General features: G+C 41.4%; 1 protein-coding gene across 2 annotated transcripts in view; it reads left to right on the top strand.

Annotated features, from left to right (window-relative positions):
- LOC144511912 (uncharacterized) overlaps positions 1-15,349 on the top strand; it is a 29,459-nt gene extending 14,110 nt beyond the window's left edge. For both annotated transcript variants that reach the window (XM_078242368.1, XM_078242369.1), the window contains exons 3-4: positions 6,028-6,708; positions 14,406-15,349. In XM_078242368.1, the coding sequence (XP_078098494.1) occupies positions 6,028-6,708; positions 14,406-14,861 (1,137 nt within the window). In that variant the 3' untranslated portion in view covers positions 14,862-15,349. The remainder of the gene's footprint in view (positions 1-6,027; positions 6,709-14,405) is intronic.
- Positions 15,350-15,614: the final 265 nt, after the last annotated feature.

The raw sequence follows: 15,614 nt of genomic DNA, 5'->3' as shown, positions 1-15,614 counted from the left end.
GTGGGACAGCAGCTATTCTCATAAGACAATTGTTTGCTGTGGATTGTGAAAACTGACAAATGAGCAAAGGCAGCCATTTTCGGACATGAAAATGAAGATCTACCTCAAATTATCTGGGAAAGGATTTCAAAAATTTACACAAGTTAAGGAAGCTGTTTTATGCTGCTACTATGCAGTGGTTACATGAGTGGTATTTTCCACCAAATGTTGCTGTCATTAGTTCAAATAAATATTATGCCTAATCCACAATTGAGCAATGTTGTGTATGAATTTCAGTGCTGGCATGATGCCAAGTACATAGGCCATACAGCCCAATGATTAATCAAATCAAGCAGATCAAATGTTCCTTCGGTTGCTTGTAATAGGTAGAATGTAGATTGTATTCAATCATCCTGTGTTTGCAAAACCCAAACCAAAACATCTCCTGATGTGGTTCCATGATTGGGTAGCACTTCCTGAGCACGATAATAATATGACAACCAATTTAAGATAATCAGTCAGCCTCGTAACTTGGCTGATTTACCCTTGCTAAAAATGATAATACACTCATACGTGGGCACTTGCTCACTACAACAAAAGAATATGTTCAAGCCTTGCCCTTATTTTGAAATACCTGGGAGCTTGTGGAGCCTTCTCCATGGCAATGCCTTGATGAATCAGAGTTGACTTGCCACCAATCAGCAAACTTTTATCCTTTAATATAAATTGTGATTGTTTGAAATTTGGCATTCTTACACTTGTCCTGATGAGTGCAAGATGAAAAGCTTTGACAGTGTCTTTTTTCAGCAATATAATTTGTTAAAACAATTCTTGCTTTGATTTTAGTACCTTTCAGTTCTTGATTCACAATTAGTTTCTCTGGAATATCTTGTATTCCTCTTCTGAAAATTGCCAAGTATTCAACACGTTGACATCTACTTCTTGACTTTTTAATTTGCAATATTAACTCCATTTGTTTTTAGAGGGCTCACGATACCCTTGCCCACCAAATCTCGCCGCCGCCCCCAGTGTAATTGTAAAACACTTTTGTTAATCTTGATCATCCAGTTCCTTTGTCTGTTTTGGTCTTCCTTTTCTGGTGGTTATATATCTCCCAATCCCCTGGATCAGTGCTATTCTTTGTACTCCTGTATGCTCTTTCCTCTCACCCCCTTATGGCTGTTTTTATTTGATAAGTATAGAGTTCTTGCCCCTTATATACTATATACTGTTTTTAAACTAGAATTTGTTTTTAAACAACTGCCACTGTTGCCTTCCTCAATTACTAGTTTTGACCAGTTTCTTTCATCCACGTCTGACTCAACCTGCTAAATGTTAGCTATAACAAAATACAAAATCTTAGAAACTATGATTACTTTCTCCTTTTCTGACCAGAATTGAATTTGATTATATTGTGATCACTTAACAAGCTGATAAAAGCTAAGTCTAGCTCATTGTTCATTATTAAATCTAGTACTGCCTTTTGGTTGTGAATTAACTTTCTTTTAGCAATTCCTTTTTGTATGCCAATTTTAAGTTTTTTTTTCAGATTAAATAAACACTGCTCCTGCCCACAACCCCTATACTGCAGAACTCTGCAGTACACAGTGATATGATACTATGGTCATTGCTCCTTTATATTTGTTTCCCATCCTTTGATTTTCTATCCACTAATAATTACGCAGAAACAGAAAACCCCAGCTATTTTTTTTCTCCATTCTGCATCCTCACCACGCTGAAATGAAGTTTTGTGACAATGCCCTCTGTATCTTAAGAATCTGTCAGCTGTGGGACTCCTCATATAATGTCAATGCCTGTGTCTTCATGCTCCCCCAGCCCAATCATTGTGAGGCCTCATTGGATTCCTGTGCTCCAAAGAATACATTTTTCTACTATTTCTCCTATTCTTGGAGACAAGGGGGGTGAAAGGTTATCAGGGGTAGGCGGGGGATTATGATCAGATCAGCCATTATCTTATTGAATAGTGGCGGAGCAGGCTTGAGAGGCTTGGGGGCCTTGCTTGCTTCTAAATTCATGTGTTCATATTGGTGGCTACTATTATTATTTATTATTGTCATGTGTTAGTACACATTGAAAAGTATTGTTTCTTGCGCGCTATACAGACAAAGCATACAGTTCATAGAGAAGGAAACGAGAGGGTGCAGAATGTAGTGTTACAGTCATAGCTAGGTTGTAGAGAAAGATCAACTTAATGCAGGTAGGTCCATTCAAAAGTCTGATGAGTCGGTTGGTACGTGATCTCAGACTTTTGTATTTTTTTCCCCCGATGGGGGAAAGGGTATGTCCAGGGTGTGTGGGGTCCTTAATTATGCTGGCTGCTTTACCAAGGCAGTGGGAACTGTAGACAGAGTCAATGAATGGGAGGCTGGTTTGCGTGATGGATTGGGTTACTTTTCACAACCTTTTGTAGTTTCTTGCGGTCTTGGGCAGAGCAGGAGCCATACCAAACAGTGATACAACCAGAAAGAATGCTTTCTATGGTGCATCTGTAAAAGTTGGTGAGAGTTGTAGCTGCCATGCCAAATTTCCTTAGTCTTCTGAGACAGTAGAGGCGTTGGTGGGCTTTAACTATAGTGTCGGCATGGGGGGACTAGGACAGACTGTTAGTGATCTGGACACCTAAAAACCTAAAGCTCTCGACCATGTCTAATTCCCGTTGATGTAGACAGGGGCATGTTCTCCATTACACTTAAGTTGATGACAATCTCCTTCATTTTGATCACAGAGGGAGAGATTATTGTCATCGCACCAGTTCACCAGATATTCTATCTCATTCCTGTACTGTATCTCATCATTGTTTGACATCTGACCCACTATGGTGGTGTCACCAGCAGACTTGAAAATCAATTTGGAGTCCCCTTTATGTCCCCTTAGGAACATGCTCCCTTGCCCCTCTCTTTGCTTTCTTCAGACATTTCCCTTTGACTATGCTTTTGGCTTTTTCTGATCGGGATGCTGGTTTTTCTTCCACTTCCTTTAAACTCATTTCTTCTCCCTTTTAAAAAGATACTGTTGTCCAATAGTTAGCACTCTGTAAAGTGAATTGACATATCTTTGGACAGAATGAGTGCTATTCAAACATTAGTTAATGCCAATCTCTTACAATCTTTGCTTGTAATCTTGTCAAAGTACATTTCCTATGAAAAACGATTTGTAAGCTTGGTCATCAAGACTGGAGCTAGAATCTTGTGTTGCTCGGGCATGTAGGTGTGTGCATGTGAAATGATGTTGTATGCATGCCTGATGAGATTGCACATTCAAACAAAATTTTGGTCTGTGGGCGCACATACACCATCTATCTTTATGGCTTGTGGGTGGGCCGGTTGGCCAGGTAGCCATTACGTTTTAGCTTCAATCTCAATCCAGGGCAGGTTGCACTGTCAGGGCTGAAATAAAATTAAAGTTTTTCTGGGGACGGATGTTTGCATTTGAATGTGCTGCCTAGATATTCTTCTCAGTTTTTCCATTAGAATTTATTTTTTACATCTGCAGTTCCCTGAGACAGTTCTGCAGCAGCTGCCCCTCCCTCCCTGTTGAGGGTGCCCATTGGAAACGCCAGCTGGAGCCCTCACTTTTCTTCCACTCCCGCCCTCTTCCTTCCTTCTGTGCCTGCTCTCCCTGGTAACGCTGACCATTCCCAATGGGCGACTCACACGGGCTGCCCGTTAATTGGCCAGCAGCGTGGAGTCATGTTCCAGGGCCAATCGTGGCCGGAAGCACATTTTGCGCTCGCTTCCAGGTCCACTGAGACCACACGCCCAACGGATGAAAAATTCAAGCCTGAGTCTAAGCAGCATTCTGCATTTCGGAGTGGTGCTTTTCAATTGAAAAATAGTAAATCTGGTTACATAAAGGGTTCGAAATATGGAAAATGTTAGTTTTGTCTTTTCATTAATATTAGTCCGTTACTTTAATGGTGAAATAAAATTCCTTTCACATTAAATGTTTCCTGATATTTAGGATTTTTTTCTCCCTTTTTTCTAACCTCTGTATTTTAAAATATATCTCAATTAGGTTCAATTTTTCCACTCACTGTGCAGTGTAGCACAATGGGGAAGTTACAACTTCCATCCAGTACAAGCCTAGTGATTCACTGAATTGTCTGTATTTGTTCTTTTAACCCCTAAACAAAATGGCAGGTGAGGTTGTAATAGGGATCCCTGAGGAAAACATTTTGAGAAATTGGCTTAGATGAGGTCATCCCCTAGCTGATCCTAGGTAGGCTATGGTGTCCAGGGCTTGCTTGTTTTTTTTATATGGAATGGTTTAAGAATTTCCCTCCGTTTCTGCTGGAGTTGTTTGCACAGGAAGCCCAATTCCTAGAGCTTTGGAGGATCTTAGCAATTTGATGGACCTCAAAGCTCTTTGAGAGAAATGTTGTTGAAAGTTTTGCTCCTCTACACAAATACTACTACCTGCAACATTTTCTTTATAATCAAAAATCTTTCATGAGGAAATCCCAATTTAAATATTTAAAACATTTTTACCATCACACATTCATCCATTTGAGTCAGCCAAAATATTTTTGAAGAAACATTTATCTGTTCCTTTTTACCCCAATAATTGAATTTATGTTTATAATCAGGCTTTAAATAAGTTTAAAAATCCATTTTCCACAATGTTATTTAAATTAGAGTCATAGGGTCATTAATGGTACAGAAGGCAACCAGTTGGTCTATCATGTCTGCACACTCCCCAAATAAGCAACTCACCCAGTACCGTTACCCAGCCTTCTCGCCGTAACCTTGCACATTCTTCCTTTCCTGATGACAGACCATTTGACTCATCAGATCATGCCGACTCTGGTGGGGCAATCCTGTCAGTCCCACTACCCCCGACTCAATCCCCATAGTCTGCAGCTTTATTTCCTTCAAGTGCCCATCCATTTGAAATCATTGGTTGTTTTCTCTTCCACCAGTCTCAGGAGAGGTGCATTGCATGCATCACCTCACACCTCTATATTAAATTCCATTTCCCTTTCCTGCCCATTCTGCTTGCCTATCTATGTCACGTTGCGGTTGATTTGTATTACCCTCAATATTTGCACTTCAAATTTGGTACCAACGGTGAAGTTTGAAATTTTACTCGCTATTCTAAGATGCAAGTCATTTTAAATAGTAAAAGAAAGCAGTGTTCCTTGCACTGACCCTTGGGGAACCTTCCTCCAGGCTGAAAAAACAGCCCTTTAGTTTGATTCACTGTTTTCTGACTCAGCCAATTTTTTTATCCAAAAGGAAAACTGACCCTTCTATTCCATGAACCTCAATTCCATTCAGCAGTCTTCTTTGTTATTTTGTCAAACACTTCCTTAAAATCCATGTAGGTAACATCCATTGTATTCTCTTCATTAACATTCTCAGTTATTTCATCATTTGAAAAAAATGCTCTTTTTGTTTTACCTTTAAAGTTTTCATTTCACTTGTCTGGAAAAACTGACTTTGACCTGAGATGTTTTCACCTCCAAGTTGGATAGCTTCTGATCACAGCTGTGTATTCTGAGCATGTATGGACTTGTGCATCATACAATACGTACATCAGCATGTGGTGAAGGGTAGACAGGTGTCTTGTGAGGGTTTCATAAGAGCCATAGAGAAATACCTACAGCCTACTGAAGACATCGGGAAAAGTGCATTTTAGCCACTAGTATTTTGAGCAGCTGTGTAAAACCACACTGGTTCGGAGGTAAGGCACTCATACTTTTTCTGGATCAGGATATGAGCAGTATGGTTCAAGAACTGCAGACTTTGTGGCTTGAACATAGTTTTGGTTACATTTCAGAATTGCTGTTTGCCTATGAAGCCTTCATTCATATCAGGAGTGCAGTAATTTGTGATTCCCGCATCCTAATTTGCCGGAGTGTTTAAATAGTTTCTCTTACACTTTGAAGCTCATCTGTGTACGAAGGGAAATATATCACTAGCTTGCTTGTGTTTTTGTTTTATTTGTGACATTTTGGGGCTGATACAAATTGTGGGGTGTTTTCTAGTGCAAATCCTTTATTGACATTCTTGCCTCTCATTTTCACAGGTGGTGAAGCAGTTACCAAATTCCCTTTCGGACAGCTCTGCAAAAGCGCCTCTGTTATCTACGGATAAAGACTTATTGTTTAAAGCTGGGATTTATGCTGATGTCCGAGTTCGCCTTGATAGAATCTCAATCAGTCAGTCAGAAATTCCCATAAAATTTATTCCAAAACTCTCAAAGGAACCTGATCCACCGGATTTGGAAAAATGTGAGGAACGGCCATGGGTGCCTGGGCTGCCGGAACTGGAGGAATGCCCAGAGCTCATCAGGGAGCATGACCCAACAGAATTCAGAGAGTGTCCAGAGCTTTTCAAAGAGGCTGAACCAGCAGATTTAGAACAAGGTTCAGACACCTCGAGGGTACCCGATCCAGTAGCACCCCAAGTATGTCCAGAGCTGTCTAAAGAACTTGGTCTACTTGAAGAATATGCAGCTTTGTCTAGAGTATTTAGCCCAGCAGAATTGGAGGAGTGCCCAGCTATCTCAAAGGAGCCCAGCCCACTGACATTGGAAGAACGTCACAATTATTCCAAAAATCGTGTCACAATAACATTGGAAAAAGGTGATGATACCTACCAAGTAGCTAGCACACCAGGATTTGGAGAAGATTCAGTAGATTTGATGCTCTGTCTTTCTGAATCTGAAGAGGAAGGTCATAGTGAATTCGGAAGGAAGAGGAAAAAGGTATTTAATTTTACTGTGAACATAATCCGTTTAATGCTGAAGAGTGGTTCAAGAAAAACTGGGATTGATAAAACTGAAGAGGAAGACAAATAAGACATGTTTCATGTAAAAGAATTGTAACATTTTAACCGCTTAGTGCCTACTCTTGGTTTTATAGTAGTGGCTGTGTTATTTCAACCCTATGAATGGGAGAATCATTCAGAAGGGAAAGGAGAGGAACTGATTCTATGTGAGTGGATTGTGAAGTAGCTTTGCCATCAGAATTGGAATGCTTCTTGTGACTTTGTTGGATTCCAATCTGAATGTGAAAGGGGGAGTGGAAAATTATATTCAGAAGATCAGTGTTATAAGTCAGTCACAAGTTATAGGAGTATTTCATAGACACTTCTAACAGGAAAAGGGTGCTACACCATGTGATTTTAGGGTACCACTTACTGACTGCTGAGCGGCTCAATTTTGTATATAGTAACAATTTTAATTTCAAATGTTCTATGATGAATAAAGCATGAAGTTAGCCTCCCTGTTTATAGAGATGAAGTTAAGTACATGTCCCTCTATGATTACTATGTTAGAGACTATTCTCAGGCCGATAACTGGACATGCCTGTGGCAAACACAAATTATTCCTTTTTTGTACTCGCGCTTTTGTAGCTCGAGTGTGTCATCCAGTCCAATCTTGACAACTTGTTTTGATGGTAATTTGAGTCTGAATAAACAAGTAGAACATTCCCCTCTAGAATTCCCAGTTGTATGTATGGGTAGTTAAGCAACCTATTCCCATCTGATGGCCCACAGCTTCCCTGCGAAAGTGGGAAATCCACAAGCATATTAGTGTAATAGTGATATCAAGTTAATTCTGCATAGGTTGGATTTTTATCCTCTCGTCATTGTTTAAAAAAAATATTCACCAATTCTGGTGAATACAAGGTGATTATGTTGAAAATCATGAGGGGAAATTTCCAACTGAACGCAAAAATGTCCATGTGCCTTGAATGTTGACCTTGGTCACCTTAGTTTGATTTCGGCTATCATTCTCTTGTATAGGTAATTACCTTAGCAAGAGTTCTGTTTTATGGTGGCCGCTGCATTGTCAAAAGGGCAAATCTGTGCTCTATTCTGATGTTTCCCAAGGAATTGCCCATGGTATTTGAAGCATAGCTAATGAAGAAAGGTCATGGACTATTATAACATTCTTCAATATCTATTGATCACCTTTTCAACTAAAGAAATGTACATACCGATATAAAAACAAAATACTGCAGATGCTGGAAATCTGAAACAAAAACAGAAAATGCTGAAGAAGCTCAGCAGGTCTGGCAGCATCTCAGAGAAACCAAGTTAATGGTTTGAGTCGAATATGACTCCTCTTTCAAAGAAGAGTCATGTTGGACTCAGCTTTTCCAGCACTTTCTGTTTTTGACATATGGCAATCTATCCTAGCCCATCAATAGGCTACCTGTCTTACCCCTTTTTGTTCGTCCTCTTGCATCTTCGATCTGTGGTTCTTCCTCCGCAATTAGCTTTTTTTAAAATCACGTTTAGGTTACTCTTAATGTCACTTTTGTACTTTGATGGGTTTCTCCAGTGCTCAGTTGATTGCAAGTTAGAGAAGGGCAGGAGTTAGGGTCCTCAAATGAGCTTTCATACTTGTGTTTGTCATGCTAGTTTTGTGAAGTAGTCATTTACTTAACCTGAGGTGAGCCGAATATTTCTACCATCCTGGCTTATTTCGATCTTTTGTCTCAACTTATCAAATATCATTTTGCAAATGTACTATTTACTTGAGGTTGTTGCCTTGAGTGCAAATGTAATTCTAGAATCCATGCTAGGATTAATTGAGAATCCCAAGTATGAAGTCAAGGCTTGAGCACTGAGATTTAGTGACTCTGAAACAAGTGTGCGATTTACTTGACCATGGCCCAGTATTGGAGTAATTAAGGGAGGTGGAGATCTGTTGAACTAGTCTCACTCAAAACCCTTTCTTTACGCGTCCCTTTTATTCAATGAGGACTGGTTGGGAATAGGATGAAAATAAGGGAAAGTTGAAAGTTTTTTTGACCAAGCTTCAAAGACTACATGGATTGAAAACTGCTGGCGATAGATATGACCTGTGTTGGTACTTTAAGAGGTTTTGGGTGACAGCATTTTGTAACTCTTGGTGAAAGACTTGCATTTCAGCTAGCAAGTGTTTAGAAGTGTTCAGGCTGCACAGTGGCACAGTGGTTAGTACTGCTGCCTCAGCGATAGGAACCTGGGTTCAATTCTGGCCTCGGGTCACTGCCTGTGTGGAGTCTGCATGTTCTCCCTGTGTCTGCATGGGTTTCCTCCGGGTGCTTCGGTTTCCTCCCACAAGTCCAAAGATGTGCAGGTTAACTTGATTGGCCATGCTAAATTGCCTCTTAGTGCCAGGGGGATTGGCAGGGTAAATATGTGGGGTTAGGGGATGTGGTCAGTGCAGACTCGACAGGCCGAATGGCCTCCTTCTGTACTACAGGGATTCTGATTCTATGAAGTACTGGTTTATACTGCTTGGCTGGAACTGCTGGGGCAAATGCTAATATATCCACCTTTGACCTGTACTGACAGGACATGATTACATAGGCAATTCCATTATACCTATAATAAGACATATTATTCTTATTAATATAATTAGTGAGGATTTTTACTTTCTTTTGTTGCAGCAGAGTTAGTGGAAGTGTTATGTTAGAGAAATTGGCAGAAGTTCATTCAGAAGGATGTGGTGTGGCACCTATGGAAGGAGTGGCCTCTGAGCAGAAAGCTGATAGTTGCAGTTCCTCGTGGGCTGGAGATGGAGCAGAGAGGTGAAGCTGTTTGCAGAGGGAAGAGGAGGAAGGCTCCCAACAGGAGGCTTTTCAGGCTAGCATCTCCAGAGAGCACATGTCCACCTCAGCCAGGAGCAGTGACTTCATCAACAATGTGTTAAGCATACTGCAGCCACAGAGCATAGCAAGGACATGGTGGCCTTCCTTCCAGATTGGAATTCACGATACGACCAATATTTTTCTAAGTTGACCATGCATTCTTACATCTGGGAGGCCGTTGGTACTCCTGTACACAAGGGACAGGGACATCTCTCTCTCTCTACTTAAGCAGCTGACAATAGATGGGGCACATGGCTTTGCCAGGTAGGAACTTCCCAATAATGCAGGGAGCCTGTGAATTCACGAATGTGGCTCTGTCGGTGCCACATCTCAATGGAGAAATGCATCGCAACTTTCGGATTCTACTCTAGAGTGCAGTTGGTGTGTGACCAAGCACACAGCATCATTTTGATGAATTGCTGCTACTCTGGCAGCAGTCACGATGCTTTCATCCTACACCAGTCAGTCCTTCCTACCATACACAAGCAACCATATTGAACTAGACAGTAGCTTCTTGCCAACAAGGTTCACCTGCTCTACACATGGTTCATGACTGCCCTCTGCCACCTGACCACTCATAGATAATGTTTCTACATGGTGATGCAGGACATTGGCATCCGTCCTGCATTACCATGTAGTGTTTGGGATTGGGGATGGGCGTGCCCTCCAGCATTTACTGGACTGTCTCTTCTGATTCAGAGTGATCTGCTGCTTCCTCCACCACCTGACAGTCATGGGCACAGCTTTTGCCAACCACCTGAAGAGGAGGAGGAGGAAGAAAGGGCTCATCTGGAACACCATCGTTCTGGACGGACTATCCATGGCAGTCTTATCAGGCTCCAGTACCCCTAACAAAATACAGATATTCCAAGATCACAGTGCTGCACACTTCCATACTTTTCTCTTGACCAAAATCCTCTAATAAAAGACAACGTAAAATGTTATCCACATTTCCACTAATACAAACAGCATTCATTTGCTACCCCTTAGTGTGTGTCTTCCAGTTGCTTTTGCCTGATTCTGATGCTCCTACGTAAATTTGGGAACAATCTCACTAGATGAAAGTTGGCAAATGTTGGGCCACTTTTCAGGAAAGGAGGGAGGGAGAAAATGGTGAATGGTGAACTATAGGCCCATTAGGCTAACATCAGTTCTTGGGGAAAATGCTGGAATCTCAGAAGTCTTAACAACATACTTAGAAAAGCATTGTATGATTAGAACAAGTCAATATGGTTCTGCTGAAGGGGAATTCTGTTTGACAAATTTATTAGTGCTTTGAGGTGTAACTAGTCGGGTAGATGTAGTATACCTGAATTTCCAAAAAGCATTCGATAAGATGTCTCAAAAAGGTTAATAGACAAGGTAAGGGCTCATGGAGTTGGGGGTAGTATTTGAGCCCGAGTAAAGTATTGGTTACTGGATAGAAAGCCGAGAGTGGACATAGAGTTTTCTTGAAGGATCAGTGCTGGGGCCTTAGCTATTTACAGTCTAAATTCATAACATTGACGAAGCGAGTGAGTAATGAATGGATCAGCATTTGCTGAAACTAAACTAGGTGGTGAGCTGTGGGGAGGACACAGACTGCAGATTTATAGACAGTTTGAGCAACAACTTGGAAGATAATGTGAAGTTATTTACTTGATCGTAACAATAGAAGGCAGAATATTTTTAAATTGTAGAATTTGTAAGTGTTGATGTTCAAAGAGACGTGGGTGTGCTTGTATGAAGAACAGCCTGTGATTAGGAAGGCAAAGGGCACATTGGTCTTTGAGGGGATTGGAGTAAAGGAATAAATAAATCCTGTTACAGTTGTACAGGTTTGTTTTACATCACATCTAGAATACTGTGCAGATTTGGTCCCCACATTTGAAAAAGGATATGTTTGCATTGAAGACAGTACAGCAATAGTTCGCTAGATTGATCCCTGGGATTGTCCATTTCCTGCATTAATGCAACTAGCTAAATGATGAGTGGGTAAGTAAATTGGTCTTATATTTACTGGAGTTTAGAAGAATGAGAAGTAATCTCATAGAAACCTATAAAATTGAGGGAACTTGGTAGGGCAGACACAGATTCCTTTTGCTGGTTGGGGAGTGTAAAACACAGGCGCAGTGTCTCAGGATATGGGGCAATTATTTAGGACTGAGGAGGAGGAGGAGAAATGGCTTCATTCAAAGTATTGCGAATTTTTGGAATTCTCTACCCCAGAGGGTTGTGGATGCTCCATTGTTGAATATGTTTAAAGTTGGGCTAGACAGATTTTTGGTGCGTCGGGTAATTAAGGGATGTGGGGAACAGGCCAGAAAATGGAGTTAAGATGAAATCAGCCATAACCGTATTGAATGACTGAGCAAGCTTGGTGGCCCTATGGTCTACTCCTGCTCCTATTTCTTGAGTTGTTACGTAGTGTGACCCTAGTGGCTACAGTATGCCTGGGTGGAATAGTGTTCTGTTTCTATGAGGGGGTACTGCAGAGAACTTTGCTGCTCCCTCTTGCTATATGCCACTTTATCCTGCAGGAGAAAGAGGGAAGTGTGTTAGTATGTGTTTGGGTAAAGTACCTATAACAGAAAAGCTGGGAGTATGTGAAATCTGTGGGTTGTGGTGTGAGACTTTCAGCAGTGGTAGGTATTTGATGATGAGCAGGAGCAGGCTTGTGTTCTGATTACTAGAGATTGTTGATAGGTGAGTGATGGGGTGTGGCACATCTGCTAGGAGGCATTTAAAGAAGCATTTTTTGGCCAAACATCTCGCATCAGCTCTGTTACTCTCATTGCCTTTGCAGCATATGTATGAATGGCTTGTTGGTGAAAGGTGATCTCTCTCCTTTTTTCCACTTTGTGCATTAGTTAGTGCTGCATCTGAAAATCTGGGAGCCCTCTTTCTGACCATTGCTCTGGTTTGTTTCTGCTGAGAAAGTCTCTCCCATCCACTGTTGCAGCCAGAATGCATTCCTCTTTAAGAAATACAAGCTAGCTTTAATTGTTGCTAGCATTGCATAAACAGCATGTAGTCGCTCAGCAGCAGGTTTAGTACTAGGTTGCATACCACAATTAGACCATGAGAAATAGGAGCAGGCCATTTGGCCCCTCAAGCCTGGTCCACCATTTAATAGGATCTTAGCTGATCTGACATTCCTCATGCCCACTTTTCCCCGTAACCCTTGATTCCCTTACTGATCTAAAATCTATCTCAGCCTTAAATACACAAAAGGACTCTGACCCACAGCCACGCGTCCTCGCTCCCGCAGCATGTGGTGGCAAGGAGTTCCAAAGACTCAACTCTCAGAAGAAATTCCTCCTCATTCAGACTTAAATTGGTGCCCCTTTATTCTGAAACTATGTCCTCTGGTTTGATACTCTCCCACGAGGGGGAAAACATTCAGCATTTACCCTGTCACGCCCCTTAAGAATCCTATACGTTTCAATGAGATCACCCCTCATTCTTCTAAATTCCAATGAGTAGTCCCAAGCTGTTTAAACTTTTCTCATAAGACAATCCCTCCATATGGAGAATCATCTGAGTGAGCCTTCTCTGAACTGCCTCCAGTGGAGATGAGCAGGCAGTACAGTTTGTATACGTTACTTGATGTAGGATAATCACTGCCTGCCTGCTAACATGGCTTATTCAACTTTAGCCCCTTTTTTAATTTATTCACCCGATGTGGTCTTCAATGGCAGAGTCTGCATTTATTGCCAATTCTTAGTGGTCAGAGTCAGAGGTTTACAGCATGGAAACAGGCCCTTCGGCCCAACTTGTCTATGCCACCCTTTTTTTTAAAATGACAAAGCTAATCCCAATTGCCCATGTTTGGCCCATATCCCTTGATAGCCATCTTACTCATGTAACTGTCTAAACGCTTTTTAGAAGACAAAATTGTACCCGCCTCTACTACGATCTCTGGCAGCTTGTTCCAGACACTCACCACCTCTGAAACAATTGCTCCTCTGGACCCTTTTTTATCTTTCCCCTCTCACCTTAAACCTATGCCCTCTAGTTTTAGACTCCCCTACCTTTGGGAAAAGATTGACTATCTAGCTGATCTAAGCCCCTCATTATTTTACAGACCTCTAAAAGGTCACCCCTAAGCCTCCTTCACTCCAGAGAAAAATGTCCCAGTCTATCTAGCCTCTGTTTATAAGGTGCAATCATCTGCAAACATGCCCAGTTCCAATGTTAGAGAGGGAAGGTCTTTGAAGCTTTCAATGTCCCAGACTGCTCCATCACTACCTGGGTATATCCTGCCGCACTAGTAGGACAGACCCAGCAGAGTGGCAGCACACAAGCAGTCAAAATGTTGGGAGTCTTCAACATTTACTTGAACTCCATGAAGTCTCATGGAATCAGGTCAAATAGACAAGGAAACCTCCTGACCTATGCTCCCAAGCTGATGAATCAGTATTCTTCCATATTGAATACCATTGGAAGAAACATTGAAGATAACAAGGGTATAGGTGTATTTGGGATGGGAATCTGCTGGGACGCCGCTCCTGTTCTGGTTCAGGGGAGCTTGTCCTAGTGGTACAGCTTCTTGTCCCAGTACTGTCCCATGGAGTTTACAATGAAAATACAAATAAAATAGGGATATATAGGGGAATTGTGAAGTGATAATGGGAGTGGGAGGGGTCAGGACAAGGGCAGTGAGTGGGAAACAGCAAGAGGTTGGGAGAGGAAAGCATTGAACAGGAGAGAGTGAAGGAATTGAGGGGGGGGAAAGTTGAACAGCAGAGAGTGAGGGGGTTTGAGAGAGGTGACAAGTGAATCAGACTGAACACAGTTACAAAATTTAAAAAGTAATTCTTTTTTTTTAATGTAGGTCGAAGTTGAGACTCAAACCTCTGACTGTCTAAACTCAGATTGGACTGATCAATCCAGAACTGCCAAGAGGAGAAAGCAGCCTGAAGTAGACCTTTGTTCTGAATCCCCTGCTGCCTCTCAAATGGAGATGTGTGGGGATCTTGACGTGAAAAGCCAGGAGTGTGTGGACACTGAGCATTCTCTCCCAGCGCTGCCAAGCTGTGGTGAAGTTTCATCTGCACTGGAGCTAAACAGTCAGGCTGCCAAGGAGAAGAATACATCTGCGCCCCTTCATAAATCAGATCCTCATGAGGGGGATGACCTCACAGACCCATCATTATCAAACCCACTTGAGGTTGACGAAACAATCCGAGATGAGAAAATAAACCGCCTCAAAGAAAGGCTGAAGGAGAAGCAAGCAGCATTGGATCAGATGAGGAAGAAAATCTCACTTTCAAATACTGTCAACTTCTGATACTTTGGAGTCTTTAACACTGTAGTTTTTGAAGTGAACTGTATACCATTTAATTAATGTGTTAAACATCAACTTTCAAAAAGGCCACGAGAAGGCTATTGACAAACCGGAAACCTGACAATTCTATAAAAAGGTTAATGACAGCCTCCCAAGGAGAGCTGCAACACAAATATTCCTTCAGGAAGGTAGTGACTCATACTTGTACCTGTACATATGAATGCAATAGTTACAAATAGTCACAATTTAAAAAACGGATTTGTTTCTTTTGTAGTTCCAAGAGTTTGATTTGTATTTTGCTATGTGTATAGAATATCGAGTGTTTAAAGGAACTCCTTTTGCCATTGTTCAAAATAAAATCATTGTTGTATTAAATAAAACTCAACTTGCATAAAAATGTAGTTTTATCCGATTCTTCCACTTTCTGGTACTTAAAGATTTTATCAAGGGTGAAGTTTGGGAAGTGAATAAACCAAATGCATTTTTCATTTAATGTGTTTATTATTAGTTGTGAATTTTGTTCCATCTTCAAAAACAGAAATGTCCTAACTGCTATTCTAATGTTATGTAGTTTCATCAGTAACCTAGCCCTGGGTGACCATTCAATATGAAACAGCAGCTTCCACGATATAAGCAGAGTTTTTGTTGAGCTGTGCTGAAGGGTGAGGTAGTTCAGGCTCAACTTGGATGCAGTGGGAGGTGCTTCATTTGAAAAATTTACAAGTCTTGAGGAAGCCAGAGACTTGGCATGACTGC

Source organism: Mustelus asterias, chromosome 25, assembly GCF_964213995.1.
Source record: "Mustelus asterias chromosome 25, sMusAst1.hap1.1, whole genome shotgun sequence".
Lineage (NCBI taxonomy): Eukaryota > Metazoa > Chordata > Chondrichthyes > Carcharhiniformes > Triakidae > Mustelus > Mustelus asterias.
The sequence above is the reverse complement of the archived record's forward strand: the minus strand, read 5'-3'. Positions and strand labels throughout refer to the sequence as shown.